The sequence below is a fragment of the Phanerochaete carnosa genome (genome assembly GCF_000300595.1).
Source record: "Phanerochaete carnosa HHB-10118-sp unplaced genomic scaffold PHACAscaffold_3, whole genome shotgun sequence".
Lineage (NCBI taxonomy): Eukaryota > Fungi > Basidiomycota > Agaricomycetes > Polyporales > Phanerochaetaceae > Phanerochaete > Phanerochaete carnosa.
Window position 1 is genome coordinate 1,734,010 of NW_006767630.1, and position 22,926 is coordinate 1,756,935.

Consider the following 22,926-nt stretch of genomic DNA (forward strand, 5'->3'; position numbering starts at 1 on the left):
CCGGAGATATTTGCACCAGCGCCGGCTATTCAGCATTCGCATTGTAATAAGCAAGCGGTCGAATTTCCGTTGCATATATCAGCGCATACCAAAAAATGCTTTGATGCCTTCCTTGGTAGCAATCTGCCTTCCCGCATCAATCCAGTTTTTGTAACGGACCTATTCGACGTCATTTAGTCGACCACGAAGTCTGAAGATAGAATATCTGCTTTACCTTCTCCCCAGAGGTCATCATCATGCGGCGCCTGATGGTGTCAAGCGGGTAGGATGCTAACGCAGCAGCCTGAAGTACGAGGCTTAGTGACTGAAGAGATTTCGCATGTGAGTGCTCGTAGCATACCGTGGTACAGGTCCATCCGACGGCGAAGGATGCCAGGAAGTTGCCCTTCAGAGAACCAACAAGGAAAGTATCTCGAATAGTGTCATAACCGCCGAAGCTATCGCGTGATAAGTATATGGATGTACTATCAAACTTCAGGTATTACTTACTATAAACCGCGGTAGACACAAATACCCACAACGCTGGGGACAAATCCTCGATACAGGCCTGCAATACCATCGGACGCAAGAGTTTTCTTGTACACATCCGAGAGACCATTGAACTGACGTTGGCCTCCGCCTGCGGTGCTCTTCGCGTCGGCAGAAAGGCGTGTGCGCGCGCTACATCATAGTATAGCATCGAGCGCAGGCGCAATGATCAGCAAATGATGCAGAACGAATACATATACCTAGAAATACTTACTAATCTAGAGAGTAGACGAAGACAGAAGATGAGGCACCGGCAGCTGCTCCACTGAGAATATTTCCTACGTAAACGGATCAGCAGTGTGAAATGCTCTGCGGGTGTCGGACAATGTACCGAATACCCAGAGGGTGAAGTTGTCAGCTTTTCTAAAGTTGAATATCTCCTTGAACGTATCTTTGAAGGCGAAGTTCAGAGCTTGCGTGGGGAAATAGCGGATCACATTTGTCCCGTTGCCACGCCAAACTGTAAAGACAGCTTCAATACATGCGTGCGTCCCTAGTGCTCTACCACTTACAGCTCAGCATTCCTTCATTCTGGTACGTGTGCTTGAAGCAGTCAATGATACCAGTATAGGGACGATTCAGCCGTCCTGCAGCTAGCATAGATCCCTGGTTCTGCATGAGAATCTTGACACGCTCGATAGGTGCCGCTGCTGTCTTGGAAATTGCAGCGGCAGTACCTCCCATCAGGAAGTCAACTGGGAATATCGATAGTTTGTCAAACTCTATCGAGATCCCCAAGCAACACACCTGTAAACGAGCTCTGTTTCTTGTTAACGGACATTAGGCGAGAGGAGAAGGGGATGGGGGTGGTCAGCGTAGATATGCTAACTATGATAGTGTGCGCTCATCAATATGACGGCTTTTATGCAGGGGGCTGTGAGCGCGCAAATCTCTCGATGTCGGGTACGGCTCCCCGCTCTGGAGACCCTTTGTGAGACCAAGCCAAAAGCAAGTGTCACCTGTAGCCAGGCAAGGAAGGTCCTGCAAGCACTTGTTTAGTGAGGACTAGCAGAGGCATGCCTAGCTCCCTTCCGTACTCACCCGACGTTGCCAATGGCACCTCGGCGCGCCCTGCAGTCGAGTCATTGTCGGCTCCACTAGTGTACTGACTCGCACCCGGTCTCCGTATGCTGTGTGCGAGTCTGCTCTGATTGCTCTTTGTTAGCATGATACCCAGCCTGATGATTTGTAGCCATCACCGGTCGACCCGGTGAACCGTGAAGACTCATGGCAATCTTACAATAGCCTCCGAGTTTCCAGGCTGCGAGTGCTGCCTAGATAGACAGAAAATGTATGGGAACTCCGTCCGTCTGGAGTTTATGATTGTGAGGGATGGCGGGACTCTACTCAATGTCCGCGCCGAAATTGTCGGGAGTGAGCACGCGGGTTATATATGTTCATGCATGAGCTTATGACGTCATGAGCAATCACAACGGCCACAGTATATTCGTGGGCAAAAATTCCGATCCAACAGACCCCTGCGAGGCTCCCTAGAATGGCATGTCAGGATGTATGAACCGCTACTCATTAAGCCCATAGTGAGTGTTACAGCCTGAAGGACCAGCCCCTACTTCCAAGGGTCGAACAGAATTTTCCCACACTTCCCCTTATCGAACAGCTCGTAACTTTTTGGCGCATCCTCCAAGCTAACTACCCGTTCTATCAGACTAATCTTTTCCCCAATGCTGCCAAACACGGCCTGATATTTTGCCAGAATTTTTGAGGCAATTGGAAGCATCGCCCTCACTGGGCATCTGCCAAAGTCGAACGAAATGTTCTTGTTGTATAAATCGCGTCCCATGAACGGCAGCGGTGGTTCTTGGTGCACGCCAACGGAGCTGACAGATCCAAATGGTCGCACGAGCCCATAGGCTAGTTCGAGCGCGCTGTTATTACCTACAACCTGATGCAAAGTGAGTCCACTGCAGACGGTGGGAGGAAATACAATTACTTCAAGGATCGCATTGCATCCTATGCCGCTTGTCCATTCGCTTACGGTCCGTTTAGCTTGCGGAATGTCCGCGACTGCAAAAGACTTTCTGGAAGCCCCAATGGCTTCGGCAATTTTCGTCATTTTGGCCCGTCTAGACTCATTTGGATCAATCGCAACAACTCGATACTGAACATCCTTGGTCTGCTGTATGCCGCTGAGCATATCTAATAAGCTCACTGCGGCACACTGCTCATACAATGTAATGTCAGTGAAAAGCGACAATATACAGTGTGGTACTTACCACTCCAACGGGTCCCAGTCCCACGATTGCCAAGGTCAAGATTCGGTCCTCAGCTGACAGGGGCGCCAATGCTTGCGTATTGCCCTCCGTTCCCGACACAAAGCCGCCAAAGGGATATGGGCTGGCAGTCAACATCGGTGACGTCTTGGCATGTTGTAAGACCTGCAAGGCTGCGAACACGCCGGTCGGGAGAATATCTGCAAGTAGAAGCAAAGAGCTGTCTGCCAGGCAAGAAACCGAGCCATCCTTCGATGCTGCGGTGACGCTTTCGACCTTGAACAAGGTCCCACCTGCCTTCGGGACGCGTACATACTGGGCCTGTCCGCCCGGCAGAGCGGGGATACCAAAGAGGACAGAATGCATGCAGCGGCAGGTGAAGCCCACCCTACAGAAACTAGACCGCACAGCCACTTGAGTAGCCAGCCAACAAAGGAACGTAACCATAGGGCTTACTGGCATTCTCCACATGACACGGTGAACGGAGAGACCACCTTGTCGCCGAGGCGGAGCGTACGATACAGCTCTGGACGTTGTTGAGCATGGGAACCAAAGCTGCCGCCCATTTCGACCACTGTGCCAACAAACTCATGCCCACAGATGAGCCTGATCAATGTCAGAATGTCTGCACTCCTGCATGCAGTAGATATAGACTGACTCCGCATCTACATCCTCGTGTCCACGGTAGATGTGCAGGTCACTTCCACAAAGACCCGCGAGCTGCCACAGCACAGCAATATTCAAATCAGATCCTTGAACAAGAATAATGAAAAGGTGCTTACCTGCACCTTCACGATCACGTCGTCCGGGTGTTGGACCCTGTGCCAAGTTAGCAGATGGTAGGAGATTATGTGCTCGCATGCACCAACTTCGGGATTGGAACGTGCTCGACACGGATATCATAAGAAGGAGGGTACCACTTCACAGCTTTCTGCATCCCTTCCATCTCGCCGTGTTGGGTACACGCTCAAGTTGGCTGCGAGCGCACAGAGCTATAGAGATCTGAGGGTGCTGAGTCGGGAACGAGCGGACCGTCGATCGCGTTTCACGCGTCACGTGTCAGTCCCTGCAATGCTGGCAGGAGGCCCGTTCCGATTTATTTCTGGGTCGCTACCATCGATCGGGCGCAGTAGACATAGTATATATATAGAACTGTGCTTCGTCTTCTCTCCTAGTCTGTAGGCACTGTCCGTAGCAAAACGAGTGAAATCACTTTACATGATGAGGCATTCCTTCTGTTCAACCTTCGCTGTTGTAATACCCATTTCCGCGAACGTCTGCGCCCCACGACGTGACGAGTCGTTCCGTGGTGAGAGAGGCTCTGGCAAGGAGTGCTCCTCAGATTCTGGGGGCGGTGGACCAGCAGTGTCAGTGCGGCGTCCTGGGGGACCAAAGTTGGACTGCTGCTGTGCAAGTCGCGGGCCGGCCGCAGAATTCGATCCGGGGTCTGAGAGTGCGTAGCGCGGTGCATTCGCGAACGGACGAGGCGTCTGCGTCTGCGGTGCTGGACTGCCTGTCAGAGGACTAGTAACAGGTATATCCGCCGGTCGTCGCTGTGGGCTTGTCGCAGGGTGAGGTGACGACGCCCCTTGTGGAGCGACTGCAACGACGGGAGCTAGAGTCGTACTTGTATTACGTGCATGCTCGACGATGCGCTGTCCTTGGCCTGCCGACATTTGTGCAGGCCAAGCACCGGATGCCTCGGAGCGCTGCTTTGCTTGGGTCCGTTTCCTGACGAGGGTCACTTCTGTGAGATTCTGGTGTTCCTCACGGGAAATCGCTTGAGGTGCAGGTTGTGAGAGCGAACGCAAACGTTCTTTCGCGTCTTCATTGCCATGATCGGCGGCCTAAGGGATCATAGTGGGCTTAGACGACAGCTGTAGGGTGAAGATATGCTACTAACCTTCTGGTACCACACCCTCGCTACTTCCATATCCTTCGGTCCACCTACACCGACTTCTGCATAATATCCCATCGCGAATTCAGCGCTTGGCAGCCCCTTCTTCGCTGCCTTCTCAGCAAAAGTCCATGCGAGACCCTCATCCTTTTCAAATGCGCCCTCCGAGCCGCACAAGAACCACTTGCTGAGAGCCATATCCGCCTCAATCTCACCTTGCTGACTTGCGAGCGAGTAGTACTGCACACTAAGAAGCGCATCGAATGGAAACGGCGGCGATGCAAACTCGTATGAGTGTCCGAGCTTGTACTGTGCGGGGGCAAAACTGAGGTATGCCGCCCGCTCGAGATGCTTGCGGGCTTCAAGCTCCGTCGAGGACCCTGGCGGGATGAAGGGAGCGAATAGCTGGGGTGAAATGGTGACGTGTGTGAATTCTTGCAAGAGAAGTAGGCCATATACATATGCTGGCTGGGGAACTTCAGCCGATACTAGGGTGGCGGCCCGGTGAAGGAGCGGGACGGCAGTCTCAGGGGATGAGGGCAGGCCGAGTTGACCCATAAGATGTGCCATTCCCATGCGCTACAATAAGCACAGTCGTTATAAATCACACGTTTCATAAGAGCGCGACTGTTGTACTCACGTAAAGACACCGCTCGTCGCCTGCCTTTACACCCCGCTCAAAGGCGTCCTTCGCGTGCGGGACGTCCCCGAAGTTCTCATAGTCTCTGCCAATTTTGAACCACGCCGCAGGGAAGCCGTTGCGTGCTGCGAACTCAAAGTCACGGAATGCTGTGCGCGGGTCGCGCTTGATGGGCGGGTAGGCTGATGCAAACGCACCAGACGCTTCGCAGCATGCGCGGAGGTACACCGCCTCGGCGATGTGCACCGGCGGAGGTTTGGGCATCGAGTTCGGCGAAGAAATTTGCAGAATGAGCGACGTCATCACGTCGACGAGCGGTCGTAGTTGCGGGTCTTCAATACGGATCGGACCAACGGGTACATCAGTCGAAGCGATGTTCGTGGGGTTTGGGGGTGGGGCTTGAAGTGCCTCTGCGCGGTTAACGAGCGCGAGGACGTCGCGGCACCATGAAACCTTCTGTACAGGGTCGTAGTTAGGCTGTTGGACAGCTTGTAGAGATGTAGCCAGCCCGGACACCGTAGGCACCGGAGCTGTCAGAGACGGCGGGCCTTGGGTGTGTGCCGGCTGTCTGGGGGGTGATCCCGACTGAGGGTTCACTGGATACCGCTGCGCTGGCGGTGGTGGGGGCGCATACTCAGACATAGAGGAAGGATGGCGATGATACTGATGGGGGGATAGCTGTGATGATGGTCCCAGAGCGAGAGCTGCCAGCGACGACTGAATATCTTCTGTGCGTGGAGGTGGTGGGTAGTGTTGAATTTGTGCGCTGTAACCTTGTGGTGGATAAGGCGAATAACCGCCTGGTGGTGGACTTGCAACACCATAGCCGCCATAGCTCGCACCCTGTCCCGGGAGAGGGCTAGCACCGCGGTTTGGACCTCTTTGACCAGGTATCGCAAATCCAGGGGTTGTGTTCAGTGTTGATTGTCCTTCCCAAGGCTGCGCGTATTCGCTAGGGTGCCGCACGCCGTAGGGAGACCTCGTCTGCTCATGCAGCGTCCGTGCCATCTGATCAAAGTAATGGTGTGAATACACGTCAGGCGTAACGTGAGTAGCGCAGTGTGGAGAGCCTACATTTGCAGGTAGATCAGGTTGTATCTTGTGCGGACGAGGTGCAACGAGAGGGTCTTCAAAATGAGGGGCAGATCCGTGCTCGCTTTCGAGGTCCATCCTGAGAGCTGGAGGGATAGGAGGTATAGGCGGCCGTCCTGGCTGATCTCGAGTAGGGCGAGAGTCGTAGTAATCATACGGACGAGGGGGCACAGGCGGCGTGGCCATTGGTGAACTTACAGAGTGGGTCTACAGCTAGGGCGAGTCGATGGGTATGGAATCTTCCTCTGTCAAGAGCAGCAACGACGACCTCAGAAAAATAATGGCCAGTAACGCCTCTGGAAGTAGTAAAAGAGAGGGCTCTGGTTAAATGTAACCGGGTTGTAAGCGAAAGGTAGTGAGGGGATCGTCGACTGAGAGGGTGAGTTATATCCGGTACCATAATCTGAGTCGCGCTGTGCTCCAAGTGTGGTGGCTGTGCGACAAGGCGCATCAAGGTGTCCATATCGTCATCTGCAGAGCTTGGGTATCATCTCACGCTTTCATTGTCACCTCACAGCCTACGCAGAACAGGTGAAACATGTCCAGGAGCACAAATAGTTTCAATGCCCCAAGCGCAACCGAAGCCTTCAGGCCTCTTGGAAAATAATAGGGATCTCTATCCCAAGTCTCGGGGACGCGACAGCAAAGCTTGATACCAGGGCGGTGTACAGACATCGCCTGTCTCCCTGCCTTAGTCAGCGCAGTTCATGGGCGGTGAAGTCTCCCGAGATATTCAACGAATGGCGGCTCGCACTGTATTCGTCCCATCCTGAGAGCGACAACGCGTATTAAGACGAGGTACAGCGATATTTTGAGGTCGGTCTCGAGAATGACTGCAAGACACTTCATCATTAATACCATGTACAAGTAATGCTTTGCTTTATCTGACGTTGGAGAAGAGACACGCAAAATGGTGTACCATCAGTAGCAACAACCACGGTTACTTTACGGCTCGTCAGCCAACGTCACTGGTTTTGTACAAGGGGCAACGCACCAGCAGCAACGATAGCAAAACGTATCACAACAGTTGTCACACCATTCCTCGCAGCAACGATCGCAGCAATAAGGATCGCAACAGCCACCAGCAGGCGCGCCGTTACGGTGGAGGACGCGCGGACGGCGTCCATCTGGGTATGTGAGCACAGGCGTGGGTTGAGGCTGCGCGCTGTAATGGGGGCTTATTGGTGGCGAAACCATCCTCATCTCGGGTGCTGCGTCCAAGTGTGAGCTACTGAACCCGGGTCTAGTGCTCAAACATAGGTGACTTACGTCCGTAATACATGCCATGGAGGTCTGTCGCTGAGCGCCGCACATGATAAACATTGCTTGGCCGAGGGATGGGTGTGTAGTACATTCACCTCTGGCAGGCGGAAGCGAACAGGGCTTGGCGGTGGGTGAAGGAGAACAGGCGTCGTCACCGACGCCTCGTGAGGCGTGACCATATATATGACATCCTAGCGCAAAAAAACCGCTCATCACAGTGTCAGGACACATGCAATGGCGATAGAGAAGATGTTATATGAAAACCGCGAGTTCAATAGTACACGCTTATAGCACAAGAGCTGACGCAGGAAGGAAGGTGAGGACCTCCTCACGGGGAAATGAAGGGGAATCACGTGAGGAGGGCGATAAGAAGCGGAGTAAGGTAAGGCGCGAACGGACTGAGGTGAGCGACAAAGCGGCGGAGACGACGAGTGAAAGGGAAACATCGCTGGACACTCGTCAATGCGTCAACAGAGACAACACGGTATGCAACAAATTGCAGCGCAGCAGCCAGCGCAACTATGATGTTGATATTAGCCGTTGGATCAGAAGGGATGACAAATATCTCACAGTCCACAAGGGCAGCAGCAAGGCAGATTGGCCTTCATCTCTATGTGCGTGTGGGTCTCAGAGCTGAATGTTTGCCCGTGTAGGCCCTGGTCTGGACCGTGCCCCTGAGGGAGTGACATTTGCGGATGTGGTGAGGGTTGTGGAAAGGATACATTATTATCTAGAACATTAGATAGTCAAGGGACGGCCTCAGATTGTTGAGGGGAAGGAGTATCATACCTTCTACCTGACTAGGACTGAAGTATGCTGGAGAAGGTATCGCGACCGGGCGGCCCGAGTACTGGCTGGTCTGAGGGGTTGGCTGAGGAAAAGATGGCTTTCTAGAATCGAACGCAGTAGAGAGTTGCGGTTCAGGAAATTTCTCAGCTGTCATGACTGCAGGTAGGTGCAGAGATGCAAGAGAGTTGTGCGCTCAGACACTGCGAAGTTACCGAGGCGGGATTAGTGCGTTCCGCACAGCTCGCTCTGAGACGATGATCGTGCACCTACTGGCTGAGGCTGTTTACGCCTCCAGCTGGCTCATCCTCGGCACCGAGCTAAGTTCGTCGGCACAGAGCTAGGATGAGAGCGGTCATCTAAGTTAGCCAGGCTATGGGCCGGTGCGTGTCCAGGTTACGTAAGCCAAAATCCGGTACCGTAGGAGCCTGTCTCGGGCTAATGCTCCGAAACGGCATGCCGATGATGGCCGCCGCGGCTCAAGGCACTGAGCGCACCAAATATGGTAACACCTGACGCTCGAGCTTTACTCAGCCAGAGTCTGTTTGTCATCGACTTCACCCAGGGCCTCAAAAGGCGTCGTGAACAAGCGAGACTTCATCTTTCCCCTCGAATCTAGGTCAGTAAGTGTCCCGCCGTCCCTGCTCTGCGCGAATGCCTTATTTCTGGCGCTGTTGGGCCCAGAATTAGGCTTGCAGGCGATGGATGTAGCTATGACCGCCCAGATAACGCTCACACGGCTCTGTTTGATGTAGATCTTCAAGAAATGGGTCGCCGTCCCGCTCGCTGCTACCGATACTGCAAAAATAAGCCGTATCCAAAGTCCCGCTACAACCGTGGTGTGCCGGATTCCAAGGTAAGTATTTAAACTAGACATGCCGCTCATACAAGGCTGTAAGCACGGCTTTATAGATTCGTATCTTCGACTTGGGCCGCAAGCGTGCCTCCGTTGACGAGTTTCCCTATTGCGTTCACCTTGTCTCCGACGAGTACGAACAGCTGTCAAGTGAGGCTCTTGAAGCTGCTCGAATCTGCGCGAACAAATATGTCACGAAGACCTCTGGAAAGGATTCATTCCACTTGAGAGTCCGCGTCCACCCGTTCCATGTGCTTCGCATCAACAAGATGCTGTCATGTGCTGGTGCCGATCGGTAAGCATGAAACTGCCTCTAATGCAAATTTTCCTAACGAAACGGACGATGCGCGAATAGTCTCCAGACTGGTATGCGTGGAGCGTGGGGCAAGCCTTATGGAACTGTTGCACGTGTTAACATTGGCCAGATAATTCTCTCTATCCGCACTAAAGATGCGAATGCTGCGGTCGTCAATGAGGCGCTTCGTCGGGCGCGTTACAAGTTCCCTGGTCGTCAGAAGATAATCGTTTCTCGCAAGTGGGGTTTCACCAACGTCAATCGGGAGGACTATGTGAAGCTGAAGGAGGACAAGCGTGTACTTCAGTGCGTGCTCTTATTACGCAAACTATCTTCTCGTATCCCTGATCACATCACAGGGATGGTGCCTACGTCCAGTACATTCGCCCTCGTGGTCCCCTTGAGGCTAACCTCCGCGCCCAGCTGAGGGCTTGATTATTTTCATTGCTCTGTATTCACACCACCGTATAAATGCGATGTCCTGTATACGAGTGAGGACTTTGTCACGATCGATCGCTGTGCTTGCCTCATATTCACTACATCAACTTGAATAGTGGTTGATGGTTAGGGGAAACGGGGCACATATCATACTCTCATCAATTTCTCATGGATGACATATTCTGCAGCTGTGTTGGATCATGTTTGGGAGATTTGAGGACATCCTATGTATTGATGTTATGGTAGTCTTAATACTATGTAGCACAGAAATATTTGATTTGCACATTGTGACTTTGTGTTGGATAGCGGTTTGTCACGTGGAAACGCATCTTACGCTCACACCTTGACATGCTAGTCTCGCAGAGTCGCATGACGTCCGAAAGAATCTCACTCGATAGGAAACCAGTGGCAATCCTAGAGACAGCGCAGCGACTGCAAGATGCGCTCTCTAAAGCCGAGCTTAACATTGTCGATTCGCAGAAACAGTTCGACTTCCGCACAACTACTACAGATGAAAGTAGCAGGCTCCCGCTCCCGCTCAGCGAGAACAGCGGGCTCATGGATCCCGCCTCCATCTCGCTGGATCTCACAGCCCAGCTTGTAGGCCTTTTTTCGGACTTGCAGCCGCCTTGATGTTAATACACTCTTTCTTCGCCCTCACAGGCGTTCTTTCGGAAACTGAAGTTTCAATATCTGGAACAGAAAGCGAAGGACTCATATATCAAAATCATTGTCAACGACGATGCTCCAAGCATATATGCAGCAGATAATGAGGCACAGCGCGAACTTAATGAGCACAAGAAACGGGAACTTAGGGAGAAGAAGCTCAGACTTGCGGAGATGCAGAGTAATATTAGGACGCTCGCGCCGCTCATTGAACAAGGTGCGTTTAGGAGCGAGTATCTGATTTATATGACTAACAATATGCTGCGGTTCTGTAGACTGCACAAAAGTCAGATCCCTTACAGAAGAGTCCGTAGGACTTTCCCGCAAGATTCTAGATGCCCGCCTGAAACTTACACGTCTCCGACAAGCCTATCCCCAGCCGCGTCTCACTGTCCCTTCTGCAGAAGCTCAGCTCGATGCACAAGTGCTTGAGATGCAGACACTCGAAGATAAGCTACAGAACCTGAACGATGCAGTCGATAGTATGAAGGATAAGGTCAAGTCCGGCGCGCGGGAAGTAGAGTGGCTGAGCGGAGAACGGGGCGAGATAGAGAAACTTGTGAAGTCGAGCAAGAGCGAGGACGAAGATGCACAGGTTGTACGGTCGTATAAATGGTGCGCATGTCTACCGGGCTTGAATCGAGTGTACTAATGGCTTGCAGGTATACGGCTGCACTTAAGTTGCATCGGAAACTGCACTCGCTAGTTTCGTTTGTATCTCCTTCAGAGAACGAACTCCACCTTGAGTACGCTATCCGCTCATCGTCCGCAAGCGGTACATGGTTTCCAGTTGTAATCATTCTCCTCTTTGTACCGAATACCCGGCAGCTGGCGGACGTGCAGGTCTCTGACCTGCCCTTAGGCAGTGACATGAGCGACATTATTGGGGCTCATATACAAGCAAATGATGTGGTGGGAGTTGTGGCTGCTGTTCTAGGGAGGGCGAGGGGCGAGATAGCGGATGAGCAGGCATGAGATTCATGGTCACTTCGGTCTGTTTATGTTTATGTATGCCGTGACTAGCTCGTGGTAGCAGTATATCGTACTCTGTTTCAATCAGGCCTTCTGTCGGATGCGCATATATGTGGCCACTGGTGAGTTTGACGCGTGACTGCACATGTCCGCGCATCAGTGTATCTGAAGTGGGCATAAGAAAGCAAATCCCTTTGGCCGTGAAGTAGAGCTTTTATTAGCATATCTTGGGCCGTTTGCTTAAATATCTACTATCTGTCGTCGAAATTGTCAGGATCGTAGAAACAGCGTCATTATTTGCGTCTATTTGGACCAGATGTTCCGTTCTATGCCACTCTTCCAGCTGCGCGGGCACGCCCACACGACGTACAGTATGTCGACGACGTTATTTGCGAATCTTCTACCTGACGTTGTCGATGTTTTCGACGTGATTAACGAGTCTGAGGCAAGCACGACTCCACAGCTCAAGAAGAAGCTCGTGCAAGCTGTGTGCTACGTGCCCTTCTTCAGCTTTAACATGCACAACTGACCTATCTTCCAGTCCAATTCTCTCAGGGATGACCTGAGCCGGGCGAGAGAAGCTGCATACAACATTGAGGGCGGTTATCTCTCTCTCGAGGAGGAAGAGGTGATTACTGAGATGCTCAAGAGTTTGATTGCTCGCAAGCGGTGTGTGCCATTAACTTGATACACGCATCCCGCTGACGAGTAGCTGTATATCTAGGCTCGTTCTGCGCACCTTTGCTGACGATATCAAAACGAGAAGTCCTGCTACTGAGGTCAAGATGGAAGTAGATCTCGACTCCACCGCCTCAACACCGGCATTCTAGTTGCGACTAACTTCACACTGAATAGACTTCTCGATGATATGGTCACGCCCGGTCAGCCTCAATTGAGCGTGCCCCTTGTGTTTGCCAGGAGACCCTGTTTCGGAGCAAGCCAGCCGCATTGGACGGACAGGATGGGCGCACTCTACCCAGCTTCCTTCGTATACTCATCCCACGCTCACTTCGTAGGCTGGTCTTTGCAACGTACGCTGTTGGCCGGACCATCATGTACAATCTTCCATCCTCCATTCGCCTCCTGCTTTACGTCCTGCTTGCTCAGCGCCGGTCCACTTCCCTTGCTCTTGACGTTACCTGGACCAGGCCGGCTGCCGGGGATGTCTACAGTCCTGGGTCGTATATCATCGGAGAGTGGTGGTCTGATCGGGCAATTTTAATGCCATCTTTTAGGCTGTGTAATGATCAGGCCGAGGCAGACGGCTTCGGTGCATCTGGTGAGGATGACGCTGGCTGTGGGATAGCAATCCAGCCCACCGTGACGCAAAATGAGAGTAACAGCTCGTATCAAGTCACTTTGTAAGTATGCTGCATGATCTTTGGCTTCTTATGTTGTTGACTTTGTGAACGAAGGGCTGCGCCGCAAGTTCTACAAGCTAGCAGCTACGTCCTCGAGATGTCTGTCGACGCCGATTCATCTATCTCTCCGCCATTCTCCTTGAGTCGTGCGTATGTCTCAATAATGTTCAGACACCGCAATCTCAACTCGTCGTGGCTACCGCTAGCTTCAGATACATCCAATCCACATTCCCCGCCATTATCCACAGTCTCGCCAAATGGTGAAGCTCGCAACCCGGCGACCCCACAAGCGATGCCAAATCTCGCGCAAACACATGTGCCAGTTTCTTCAGCTGCGTATGCAGTCCCCTTGTCGATCGCTGGTGCTATTGTAGTGTTCGCGACCATCGCATCCGCGGTACAGCGAAGGAAGCTGCTCGAGGAACGCGCCGAAACGCAGGAAGAGTTCGAGCGCTTCCAGTCCATGTTCCACCGCGGCGGAGGGTTTCTGCAGAAATTTATCATCAGACGCTTCACCCTGCGCAGGCCGCGATCAGGCTTGCATCCGCCGCCTATGCAACGTGCATCCAGCATTCCCGGAAGCGTCGTAGAAGATAAGGATCACGAGTCGGTAAACGACGGGAGCGACCACTACACCCGTGTCTACGTACCACACTTCGATAGGCGTCCCCGTCCTGCCACGAAGGAGCCTTTCTACGTTGCAACAGGTAGAAAGATAGTCACCGCACAGCACTCCAAGACTATGCTGCTCCCGCGTGTCCCATGCCAACCGACACTCATACCTAACATGCCTCGCATCTACATATCTCAGCGCCGAGGGACCTCCGTGGCTGGTCGCAACGCTGCTGCCACTGGGAGCGTGGTTGACCATTATCTTCTTCCCTCGCCGTGCCCTGCGCAACCTCATAAACCCACACCTGTTCCCATGCAACATGCGCATGTGCGTAGACATGCTCCTGGAGCGTCTTCGATCTTGGCTGCCAAGTACGATCGCATGGGCGATCTATATGAGGAGGTGGCGCGGAGGCTCGAATGATCGTCTTACTGCTCTATAAGCTAGGCAGGTCGTGCTCCGCTTCGCCTTTATCTAGTGCAACTATACCTGGCATACAAATTTGATCGAGGTTAAAGGCCATAGCACCTTAAAGCGCCCGATCGCTCCCTGAGGGCCCTAGTCTGTTACCCAAGGTGTGTACAGTAAATTTACTCTGAACAACACCGTTAATGGAGAGAAATTTCAGATCTGCTATTCCTGAGCGGGCCCTAGATCCGATTTAAGATGTACAAAAGCTCTGTAGACAACATCTAGCCCTTGTTCCAGCTCACTAAGCACCAGCTCTCCATGTGACGACCCTATCACCAATACAAGCGGCTCGTACATCTATTTCCTGCCAAATCATCCTGTATTTCACCTTATGTCGGCCTTGTACCCTACCCGCTTAGCCAGCTGGTGGAGTCCTTTGCTAGCTCCGGTCTCGCTCTCTTGATCCCGCGGATGCGATACGAGACACCCTCAGGCATGAACGCGACTAGCTCGGTGAAACGGCGCACGCTGGGCGGGGCCCGTTCCTCGGAGAGCTGGATACCTTCGGGCCCTGGGCCGCATCGATCTACAGGACACATGGCGACAACTAGGTGTCCGAGATTAAAGGGCAAGGAGGTACGGCTCGAGACAGCAATCGTTGTCGAGGTACTAGTGGCGCTTAAGAGAGAGCGAGGTTAGGCTGTTCATCTAGGTTTGAAGGGACATCTGCTCACGAGTAGAATATCGAGTGAGCGGAAACCTCGGAATCAGCGGTGGGGAAAGACACGGCGTGCCAACATCAGTGCGTCAGTGGTCGATTGTGTGTTTGTTTATGGGCACCAACGGTGGCGGATGAGGGAGACTTCTAGCAGTTGAGGTCTCCATTTGAACAGTGCATCGCGGGATAGTTGGGTCCAATTTGTGACAGTACAAGACTCAAGTGAGAATACTGCGGTAATGTTGAATAGATTCACCGATGCGGGCGAGCAATTCGTTAATGTGATTGAGAACCTTGCGTTATATCTATACTATGTATATACACATATAGTCATGCCCTGCGCACATGTCGACATCCCACTTCTCTTAGTGGCGAGCCGTATTGATTTCTGAGCAAAAATGTAGTACTATATCTGAGAACCAGCCTTGGGCAGTCGGGACAACAGAGAGATAGTGAGCCGGGTGAGTGTGATCTCTTGCGGTAGTGATGCACATACGTGCGGTTTCTCATGAAAATGTACCGTCAGAAATACTGTATGAATGTACGACGACTAACAGAGAACGAATCAATTGGAGCCGACTACGCTAGCTCAGGGCAAGCGCTGGATCTTACATAATCGATGGTACTTGCTCGGTCACATGAGTGAGACGCGACTGAACGGTTCAACCAGGGGTCCAGCGAGACGTTGGCAAACGCCCAGCATTCTCCTTTTGCTCTCTTCAATGGCAACTACATACAAGATAAAGATAGCAGCACGTCTACGACCACCGATCCCCGGAGAGCTTGTCGACGACGGTGTCCAGGTTGAACGTCGCGACGACGGCACTTCTTGTGTCTCCGTTCCCAACCCCCGAGACCTCACTCAAATCTTCAAGTTTCCGTACGTCACTTGAAGAACGCGCTGAGGCATGAGCTTTACACTACTACATACAGGATTACTTCGTGTTACGACCCTGCAGCTACTCAAAGGGAGATATTCGAGAATGAAGTGCGTCCTATAATTGACATCGTTTACAACGGAGTGGTGAGTCCTCACATGCCCTGCAGATTTGCCAGTAGCACTGAATGATTTTGAAATAGACGGTAACTGTATTCGCGTACGGTGTCACGTCCTCAGGCAAGACTCATACCATGCAAGGGAGCAAGGCGGAGCCTGGCATCATACCCAGAGCGGTAGAGGTGCGTAGCGTGCCATGTCACGCATCAGCCTGATGCTACATCTTCCGTTCCAGGCGTTGTTTCACAAGCAATCCGGTCTGAGGCGTTATCGTTCTGAACTCTCCGTGTCCTACATGGAGATCTACAAGGATGAAGTCTACGACCTTCTGGTGAACAGAGAGAATGTGCGCGTATCTGGCAAGCTACGTGATCACGGATGTACTAATATAAGACATCTAGGCCCCTAAGCTTCCCGTTCGAGAGAATGATCGGGGGCAGGTTTTCGTCGCCAACCTGACAGCTATCCCTATGGACTCCGTTGCTGACTTTGAGAAGATCTACTCGTACGTCTTGGCCTGGCTACTCGTTCGTATTTATGAATTTTTCTGTTTAGTCAAGCGTCGAAAAATCGTTCGGTGGCATCGACCAACCTCAATCGTGCTTCGTCGCGATCCCATGCGATCCTCACTGTAACGGTTACCTTAACAGACCCAGCGGAAAATAAAAGTATAGTTTCAGCTCTCAACGTTGCGTTTCAAAGGCACTAATATCCACGTAGCTCTATCCGGCAAGCTAAACCTCGTCGACTTGGCTGGCTCTGAGAACAACAAGGTACTGAAAGACCGCGACTTGATGTGGGCGCCTTTTCAAGCGTGACGTTAATGCTAAACCTAGATGACGGGAAACGACCCGTCACGGATGGCTGAGTCTGCAGCCATTAATAAGTCACTGAGCACCCTTGGGCAGGTTGTCCATGCCCTGAACAAAGGACATGTGCGTCCCCGGACACTTCTCATCGTACCAATGTAACTTACCCACCACAGAGCCGCATTCCCTACCGGAACTCCAAACTGACTCGCCTATTACAAGACGCGTTAGGCGGCAGCTCAGTTGGTCTACTTATCTGTAACTTGGCCCCCGGCACCAAGTTTAGACAGGACACGCTTAACACGCTTAAGTTGGTGACATGGCTTCTCGAGGTGACTGGAGCTAACCGACACGATAGCTTCGCTGTTCACACAAAGAATATTGAGAACAAACCTGTAGTAAACGAGAAAGGTCGGTCCCGGGGCCCGAACCCGCTGGAATTCGCTTGACAGGATAGCCAACAGACAACAGACCAGTGCCCAAACCACATTTTGCCGCGCTTCCAGCACCTCCACCCAAGCTTGCGGCCGCAATGTTGCCAATCTCTTCCAGCTCTTCGCACGGTGGGCGACCGTCTCTCGTTTCCGCACCTGCAAGCCGCCCAAGCTCCTCGAGCTCAAATGTATCCTCTCGGGTGCCTCGACCATCTGTCGGTGGTTTCGGCACGGCCAGCCGGCTGAGCCAGCTAATGCATCCGCCCGCACCTTCCGCGCCGAAAACGGTCACTCTCACAGACAAGGAAATTGACGAGCGGGTATGTCGTCGTGCCTCATTGCCTACCAGCATCACAAGACTGGTGTCCATTTTATGTAGATCGCCCGAGCTGTCGAGGCGGAAGTTGCCCGACGTCTCGCGGAGCATGCTAACGAGCGGGCTCGTGAAGAAGCGACCCGCCGAGAGGAAGAGGTTGCGGTACGCCTTGCAGAGGAGCTTGCGAAACGCGAAGCGAAGCGAAAGGGTAAGGCCCCTGAACAACACCAGGAGAGTCTTCCGTTGAATACACTCACCCCTCTTATGCACCGGCATGAGGATGCTAATGGTGATGAGCTGAAGAAGAGACTTGAGGAACTTGAGCAGAAGTTGTGAGTGTATACAACGTGACTGGACATGGACAGGCATTTGCTGAAAAGATCGAACTTTGCTATCGCAGCGAGCACAGTAGTAGAGAGGTCCAGATGGTGGACGTACTGTCACCTGTTTCTAGGAAACGCACTGGGCGAGCGTACGTCTCGCTCGCTCGGTCACATTCCGAGAAGTATGAGCTATCCGTCTCGAGACCGCTGCGTGTACTGACAATCGTCAAAGGGGAAACTTGCAGCTCGCTCTTGAACTCTACCGCAAAGCGGAGACATACGTGCCGGATAACATCAAGCTCAAAGAGAGGTACTTCCCTCCTTGCTACTTTTGCATCCGCTGATAAGGACCTGCCTAGGATCATTGAGGTTGAACGGGCCATTGAAAGCGGCCGACCATTTGAGCCCTCACCAAAGCGATCCAAGAAGGGCAAAGTGCACAAGACCAAGACCAGCAGCCATAGCAGCCAAACATCAATCACAAGCAATGGGTCCGCGCGGCCGAGCCTCAAGGGTGAGAGCACCCACACCAGCTTGCATGATGCGTATGCGACCGTCGATGATCCGTCAACCTCTTCGCGACAGGAAGCAGCAGTGTCCTCGGGCTCGTCTTCAATCCCTCTGGCGCCGCCTTCACCACCGCAACCAGCGGGATCAAACTCCCCAGCACTGCCGCCGTCGCCGGCGAGAGCGACGCGACCGATACCAGCGGCAGCGATATCGATTCAATACAGTCGATACCAGAAGACGACAGCGGGCTCGACAGCGACGAGTGCTTCTGAGGTGGAGGGCAAGGAGAATGTCCGGCTCGACACTTTGCCTGACGCAGAGGCTGAGGGACTCCTACATGTCGGTAGCCCACCGAAACGGCAGATCGACGAGATGCAGGGTGATGTCCTCGAGACGCCCCCAAGGCACAAGAAGGTGGCGAAGGTCGCGCCCGATGACGACGAAGAGGGAGCGGAAAGTGGCGCCTGGGAGCAGTGGCAGCTGTTTGAGCCAGGCAAAAGGCGGTAACTATTCATCTATCTCTTCATTCATCTCTAGCTTTCGTTCGAATTTGGGATCCCGTCTCCGAGTTTACACGTTCCCTTACAACTCTTCTCATGCACTGTTTGTACAGTAGCTAATAATCATCGCTTCGCGGAATACAATGTATAGAGGCGTTAAGCAGATCCTATACCAAACCTACGAGTGGAATGATGACGTCTTTTGTGTTCCAAATAAATTACAGAGACAGAGGATCTCGGGGAGTTTTTTTTTTTTGGCACTGAGTTAAGACTGCCTCCTAGTGCCCATTAACTCCCCTCGCCTTGGCTGCAGCGTGTTCGTTGACCCAGTAAGACCCATGCGGCCATTCGAAGCGTGCAATGCTGTCATTATGCATTTCAATGCTGTGTGCAGGCACATCAGCCAGAATCGCCACCATACACACCAAGTAAAACGCACCTGTAGCCTTCCGCAGGGTTGCTCGGCACGTTATATCGGCCCCTGTTATTGATGCTGCACGGGTACAGGAAGTGCTCGTGGAGGTGATCCACAAACTCGAGCACATTGCGCTCCATCGAGCCCGACACGGCGATGTAGTCGATCAAGCTCAGATGGATAACGTACTCGCACAGGCCGACGCCACCCGCGTGTGGGCACACGGGCACACGAAACTTGGCAGCCATGAGCAACACGCTCAGGACCTCGCTCACGCCCGCGAGGCGGCACGAGTCGATCTGGCAGACATCTATGGCCTCGGCCTGGAGCAGCTGCTTGAAAACCATGCGGTTGTGCGCATGCTCGCCCGTCGCGACGCCGATGCCGTAGGGCTTGAGTGCCTTGCGGATTGCTGCGTGGCCGAGGATGTCGTCGGGGGCAGTGGGCTCCTCGATGAACCTGCGATACAAGCGTCTGTCAGTACAAGAAAGACGACGAAAAGAGAACGCGAGTACCATGGCTTGATCTCCTGCAAGCTCTCGACATACTCGATCGCCTGTGGAACATCCCACACCTGGTTCGCATCAATCATCAGCACACAGCCTGTTGGGCCAGCGTTCTTGCCGATAAGGTCTGGTCCATTTGGGTCGCGGGGGGCGATGTCCGCGGGTAAATGCGCGGAGTCGTCAATGATAGAGCGGATGATCTTGCCACGGCGGAGGTCTGATGAACGATCCGCGCCGACCTTCATCTTGAAGTGGTTGAAGCCGGCTTGGACGGCCTCCTTCGTGAGTCGTGCGACCTTCTCGTCGCTATATCCTAGCCAGCCTGCCGACGTCACGTAGGCCGGGTAACCGACTTCGCGGACGTGCACCTCGCGCTCCGCTTTGGTCGCAGCCTTTTCCTCAAGCATTGCAAGGGCTTCTTCTTTCGTTATAGCATCGGTGATGTAACGGAAGGCGGTCGCATTCACAAGTTCTTCCTGAAGGCACAAGAAAGCGTCAGCGAAAGTTCTATCTACAAGGTGAACAAAAGGCACTAACCGGTGTCATATCTACAATGAGTTTCCAGAGAGGCTTGCTCCGCGATCGCGCATACATATCCCACAAAGCATTGTTCACAGCACCGAGTGCAATGTGGATTACACCCTTTTCGGGGCCAATCCTGAGTCTCCCGATCAGACAAACGACCCCTCTGGTAAATGATTGTGACTACACACCACCGCAACTGTGGGTCAGAGCAGAGATGGTCCCACGTCTTGCCCATATTAGCGAAGAGCTCCTCCGTGTTCTTACCCACGAGCCGCTGGGCAAGTTCCTTGATTGCGGCGCAGACGATATCGTTGCCGCGGCCAATGGTGAAGGTCATGCCATGACCGACAAGGTCACCAGACGTGAAGAGCGAAACATATGCAGACGAGTAGTCACAGTCAGTGTTCATCGCATCTGTCCCGTCTCCCGTCAGAGAGGTGGGGAAACGGACGTCTGTGCAGCATTTGTTAGCACCCGTCTGGTCATCACAGCACTCTAGAACGTACCATGGGTCTCAAAACCGGTAATCTTCAATGACATGCTCAGAAGGGCTGGTGGGGGCGAGTCGCAAGCTAACGTCGGAGTCGTCGACTCTCCATCGCTGCGTACTTATACTATCCTCTGAGCAAAGGTCCGGTGGCCCACTCAAGCGTCCCGTCGCGTCCGTCCTGTGCCTAGACGGCTCCCCGGCCCGCGGGCCGTCCCGGTGTAGCAAAATAATGTCACACTTTAGGCGCCTGAATTGTATCCAGCGCCTGTCACGTAATGTCGCTCGAAAGTAACACGTACAGTGGCCGCCAAAAATAACGCACAACACTACAAAGGGGTGTTATAATCCCTCCGTATCTCCACAACCACTGTACCTAGCCAGATAGTGTATATACAAATTTTATACTAGGCTACTATTAGCATCCTTCTGAGGTATCACTTTGATGCAAGCACCAGGTGCCAGAAAAAATGTGGTGAAAATGGCTGAAAAATGAATATATATTGTGAAATTTATACAATGACACAGACCCCAGAGCAAAATATGGTTAAGTCTTAGTAAAATTCTATGCTGTATGATGTTACTGTAACAAAATTACAGCATGGTAACAAAATTGGATGAATGAGCTACAGTGACAACTATATTCATTACAAAATAAAGAGGTGTATACTTATATTCTATAGACATCACCAGCAGCTGGAATATCTATAGTGGTATACTGAATGTATCTGCTAGTAAAGATTATTCTGTACAGCAAATTTTGTATCTCTATTCCTGAGTGCCATGAAGATATAAATATACAGATTTCCTTGGTAAAACATACCAATGTAACTGTCTCCACAGCTTATTCATCCAATTTTGTTACCATGCTGTAATTTTGTTACAGTAACATCATACAGCATAGAATTTTACTAAGACTTAACCATATTTTGCTCTGGAGTCTGTGTTATTGTATAAATTCCACAATATATATTCATTTTTCAGCCATTTTCACCACATTTTTTCTAGCACCTGGTGCTTGCATCAAAGTGATACCTCAGAAAGATGCTAATAGTAATATAGTATAAGATTTGTATATACACTATCTGGCTAGGTAGAGTGGTTGTGGAGATACAGAGAGATTATAACACCCCTTTGTAGTGTTGTGTGTTATTTTAGGCGGCCACTGTATATGTTTGGCAGGTATAATTTCTTCATTTCTTTTATGCTGTAACATAAATAATAATAACTCAGATATTATAATTGCTTATCATTTATATAAGATTTAGAGCTATATACAGTATTTATCACTTTATCACTTTGCAAAATATGTTGACGGCAATCCTTCATTATTTTATTATGTGAATCTTATGAATAATGTGCTTATCACATAAATAATAATAACAACTTACAGACTATTATATTGTTTATTTACAACATCTGACTATAAAACCTAAAGGCCAGCTTATACCCATTTAACTATTGGCAAGTTGAGCTGGTGTCATATTACAAAACTGAGATTCTAAGTAATATATACTATCATACTTCAATCTATCATTATATCATACTTGCTGGTCAGCACTAACTATCCTTGCTGTAAAGTGCTCATTGCCATTATAAATAAATCTACATAGCCTGTACTTGCACTTGTTCAAGTCCAGCATAAAAGTCCACTTAATAGTAACTTTATCAACTTTAAACTTAAGGAATTGAGGCATATCATCTATGATTACCTTCTTCACTAGCTTGATACCACAGCTACTGCATGTTATATTGGCTACTTGTCTTGTGTTGGCATGTAACCACTCTAGTGGAGTTCTCTCATCAACAGGTCCACTCATGATGCCCTGCCTCTGCCATCTGTATGGGAAACATATAAGGAGCAAGTTAGAATAGGTTGTGTTCTTGCTTCTACCAATTGTCTGACTGGTCCCACATGATGTGCACATGTATTCCTTGTGCCAGAAGTTCTCTAATGGTCCAAGCATATAGCTACACAGCTCATAAATCTCAGTACCCTCATCAATATGTAGTGGAAACTCTACAGGGTCTATCTCATGCAGCTTACAGTGACGACCTAAAGTATTGCAACAGACTACAGAGGGGTGTTAAGATTCCTCAATATCTCCGTGAATATTACAGATGGCTGGACACATTGTATATGGTTTCTAAACTGGACAACTAGCTGTATTTTCTCAAGGTATCGCCTTGTAGCAGAAGGTGTATGCTGGAAGAGTATATCAAAAATAGCTGAAAATATGCATATTTATCATATAATTTGTAGTAGAATACAGACTGTAGAATAAAATTGACTCTGCACATATTAAAATGGAGCTAGTTGTATAGTATGTGTAAAAA

At 51.4% G+C, this 22,926-nt stretch overlaps 11 protein-coding genes across 11 annotated transcripts in view; 6 read left to right on the forward strand and 5 right to left on the reverse strand.

The window, feature by feature from the left end:
* The window catches only part of PHACADRAFT_206795 (uncharacterized protein), a 3,151-nt gene extending 1,277 nt beyond the window's left edge, over positions 1-1,874 (reverse strand). Inside the window, exons 1-8 of the mRNA XM_007393212.1 lie at positions 1,276-1,874; positions 1,041-1,223; positions 860-988; positions 743-806; positions 490-660; positions 341-437; positions 215-283; positions 90-159 (exon numbers count right to left, since the gene is read on the reverse strand). Of these exons, the coding sequence (XP_007393274.1) occupies positions 90-159; positions 215-283; positions 341-437; positions 490-660; positions 743-806; positions 860-988; positions 1,041-1,223; positions 1,276-1,309 (817 nt within the window). The 5' untranslated portion in view covers positions 1,310-1,874. The remainder of the gene's footprint in view (positions 1-89; positions 160-214; positions 284-340; positions 438-489; positions 661-742; positions 807-859; positions 989-1,040; positions 1,224-1,275) is intronic.
* Positions 1,875-1,960: 86 nt separating this feature from the next.
* On the reverse strand, positions 1,961-3,781 carry PHACADRAFT_116423 (uncharacterized protein). Its single transcript, XM_007393213.1, has 8 exons — positions 3,629-3,781; positions 3,542-3,578; positions 3,418-3,479; positions 3,216-3,365; positions 2,862-3,156; positions 2,763-2,810; positions 2,480-2,707; positions 1,961-2,431 (listed from the first exon to the last, which is right to left on the reverse strand). The coding sequence occupies exons 1-8, from the start codon at positions 3,703-3,705 to the stop codon at positions 2,096-2,098; spliced, it is 1,233 nt and encodes a 410-aa protein (XP_007393275.1). The 5' UTR covers positions 3,706-3,781; the 3' UTR covers positions 1,961-2,095.
* An 84-nt stretch (positions 3,782-3,865) lies between these two features.
* Positions 3,866-6,727, reverse strand: PHACADRAFT_251858 (uncharacterized protein). The gene is made up of 4 exons (XM_007393214.1): positions 6,371-6,727; positions 5,297-6,304; positions 4,663-5,235; positions 3,866-4,606 (listed from the first exon to the last, which is right to left on the reverse strand). Exons 1-4 carry the CDS (start codon positions 6,572-6,574, stop codon positions 3,974-3,976), a joined length of 2,418 nt encoding a protein of 805 aa, XP_007393276.1. The 5' UTR covers positions 6,575-6,727; the 3' UTR covers positions 3,866-3,973.
* A 394-nt stretch (positions 6,728-7,121) lies between these two features.
* On the reverse strand, positions 7,122-7,628 carry PHACADRAFT_251861 (uncharacterized protein). The gene has a single exon (XM_007393215.1). It carries the CDS (start codon positions 7,513-7,515, stop codon positions 7,354-7,356), a length of 162 nt encoding a protein of 53 aa, XP_007393277.1. The 5' UTR covers positions 7,516-7,628; the 3' UTR covers positions 7,122-7,353.
* A 1,372-nt stretch (positions 7,629-9,000) lies between these two features.
* Positions 9,001-10,293, forward strand: PHACADRAFT_251865 (uncharacterized protein). The gene is made up of 5 exons (XM_007393216.1): positions 9,001-9,056; positions 9,193-9,293; positions 9,350-9,588; positions 9,649-9,894; positions 9,948-10,293. Exons 2-5 carry the CDS (start codon positions 9,204-9,206, stop codon positions 10,021-10,023), a joined length of 651 nt encoding a protein of 216 aa, XP_007393278.1. The 5' UTR covers positions 9,001-9,056; positions 9,193-9,203; the 3' UTR covers positions 10,024-10,293.
* Positions 10,294-10,420: 127 nt separating this feature from the next.
* Positions 10,421-11,748, forward strand: PHACADRAFT_251867 (uncharacterized protein). The gene is made up of 4 exons (XM_007393217.1): positions 10,421-10,626; positions 10,690-10,909; positions 10,968-11,307; positions 11,355-11,748. Exons 1-4 carry the CDS (start codon positions 10,585-10,587, stop codon positions 11,665-11,667), a joined length of 915 nt encoding a protein of 304 aa, XP_007393279.1. The 5' UTR covers positions 10,421-10,584; the 3' UTR covers positions 11,668-11,748.
* Positions 11,749-12,037: 289 nt separating this feature from the next.
* PHACADRAFT_116434 (uncharacterized protein) lies at positions 12,038-12,367 on the forward strand (the record flags this gene model as incomplete). Its single annotated transcript, XM_007393218.1, has 2 exons — positions 12,038-12,151; positions 12,206-12,367. 2 exons carry the CDS (start codon positions 12,038-12,040, stop codon positions 12,350-12,352), a joined length of 261 nt encoding a protein of 86 aa, XP_007393280.1. The 3' UTR covers positions 12,353-12,367.
* Positions 12,368-12,372: 5 nt separating this feature from the next.
* On the forward strand, positions 12,373-13,030 carry PHACADRAFT_251869 (uncharacterized protein; the record flags this gene model as incomplete). Its single annotated transcript, XM_007393219.1, has 1 exon — positions 12,373-13,030. Exon 1 carries the CDS (start codon positions 12,718-12,720, stop codon positions 13,027-13,029), a length of 312 nt encoding a protein of 103 aa, XP_007393281.1. The 5' UTR covers positions 12,373-12,717.
* A 7-nt stretch (positions 13,031-13,037) lies between these two features.
* PHACADRAFT_251870 (uncharacterized protein) lies at positions 13,038-14,224 on the forward strand. Its single transcript, XM_007393220.1, has one exon. The coding sequence runs from the start codon at positions 13,123-13,125 to the stop codon at positions 14,059-14,061; it is 939 nt and encodes a 312-aa protein (XP_007393282.1). The 5' UTR covers positions 13,038-13,122; the 3' UTR covers positions 14,062-14,224.
* A 1,265-nt stretch (positions 14,225-15,489) lies between these two features.
* PHACADRAFT_193079 (uncharacterized protein) lies at positions 15,490-18,663 on the forward strand (the record flags this gene model as incomplete). The annotated part of the gene is made up of 15 exons (XM_007393221.1): positions 15,490-15,647; positions 15,701-15,791; positions 15,848-15,946; positions 16,000-16,110; positions 16,166-16,269; positions 16,320-16,432; positions 16,485-16,537; positions 16,601-16,699; positions 16,750-16,883; positions 16,932-16,984; positions 17,038-17,327; positions 17,387-17,655; positions 17,724-17,828; positions 17,879-17,956; positions 18,006-18,663. 15 exons carry the CDS (start codon positions 15,490-15,492, stop codon positions 18,661-18,663), a joined length of 2,415 nt encoding a protein of 804 aa, XP_007393283.1.
* An 84-nt stretch (positions 18,664-18,747) lies between these two features.
* PHACADRAFT_251873 (uncharacterized protein) lies at positions 18,748-20,665 on the reverse strand. Its single transcript, XM_007393222.1, has 6 exons — positions 20,609-20,665; positions 20,291-20,555; positions 20,115-20,235; positions 19,587-20,053; positions 19,096-19,530; positions 18,748-19,040 (listed from the first exon to the last, which is right to left on the reverse strand). The coding sequence occupies exons 1-6, from the start codon at positions 20,640-20,642 to the stop codon at positions 18,935-18,937; spliced, it is 1,428 nt and encodes a 475-aa protein (XP_007393284.1). The 5' UTR covers positions 20,643-20,665; the 3' UTR covers positions 18,748-18,934.
* Positions 20,666-22,926: the final 2,261 nt, after the last annotated feature.

Coding starts and splice junctions, on each gene's coding strand:
- PHACADRAFT_116423 (XM_007393213.1), bottom strand. CDS start 3,705: ATGGAAGGGATGCAGAAAGCTGTGAAGTGGTACCCTCCTTCTTATGAT. Junction 3,366..3,417: donor CACGAGGATGTAGATGCGGA/GTCAGTCTATAT, acceptor GACATTGATCAG/GCTCATCTGTGGGCATGAGT. Junction 2,811..2,861: donor CATATCCCTTTGGCGGCTTT/GTGTCGGGAACG, acceptor CTGTCAGCTGAG/GACCGAATCTTGACCTTGGC.
- PHACADRAFT_251858 (XM_007393214.1), bottom strand. CDS start 6,574: ATGGCCACGCCGCCTGTGCCCCCTCGTCCGTATGATTACTACGACTCT. Junction 6,305..6,370: donor AACCTGATCTACCTGCAAAT/GTAGGCTCTCCA, acceptor TACTTTGATCAG/ATGGCACGGACGCTGCATGA. Junction 4,607..4,662: donor CGAGGGTGTGGTACCAGAAG/GTTAGTAGCATA, acceptor ATGATCCCTTAG/GCCGCCGATCATGGCAATGA.
- PHACADRAFT_251861 (XM_007393215.1), bottom strand. CDS start 7,515: ATGGACGCCGTCCGCGCGTCCTCCACCGTAACGGCGCGCCTGCTGGTG.
- PHACADRAFT_251865 (XM_007393216.1), top strand. CDS start 9,204: ATGGGTCGCCGTCCCGCTCGCTGCTACCGATACTGCAAAAATAAGCCG. Junction 9,589..9,648: donor TCATGTGCTGGTGCCGATCG/GTAAGCATGAAA, acceptor ATGCGCGAATAG/TCTCCAGACTGGTATGCGTG. Junction 9,895..9,947: donor GAGGACAAGCGTGTACTTCA/GTGCGTGCTCTT, acceptor ATCACATCACAG/GGATGGTGCCTACGTCCAGT.
- PHACADRAFT_251867 (XM_007393217.1), top strand. CDS start 10,585: ATGGATCCCGCCTCCATCTCGCTGGATCTCACAGCCCAGCTT. Junction 10,627..10,689: donor TGGATCTCACAGCCCAGCTT/GTAGGCCTTTTT, acceptor TCGCCCTCACAG/GCGTTCTTTCGGAAACTGAA. Junction 11,308..11,354: donor GTTGTACGGTCGTATAAATG/GTGCGCATGTCT, acceptor AATGGCTTGCAG/GTATACGGCTGCACTTAAGT.
- PHACADRAFT_251870 (XM_007393220.1), top strand. CDS start 13,123: ATGTCTGTCGACGCCGATTCATCTATCTCTCCGCCATTCTCCTTGAGT.
- PHACADRAFT_251873 (XM_007393222.1), bottom strand. CDS start 20,642: ATGTCATTGAAGATTACCGGTTTTGAGACCCATG. Junction 20,556..20,608: donor TACCGGTTTTGAGACCCATG/GTACGTTCTAGA, acceptor AATGCTGCACAG/ACGTCCGTTTCCCCACCTCT. Junction 20,236..20,290: donor TCTGACCCACAGTTGCGGTG/GTGTGTAGTCAC, acceptor CGGGAGACTCAG/GATTGGCCCCGAAAAGGGTG.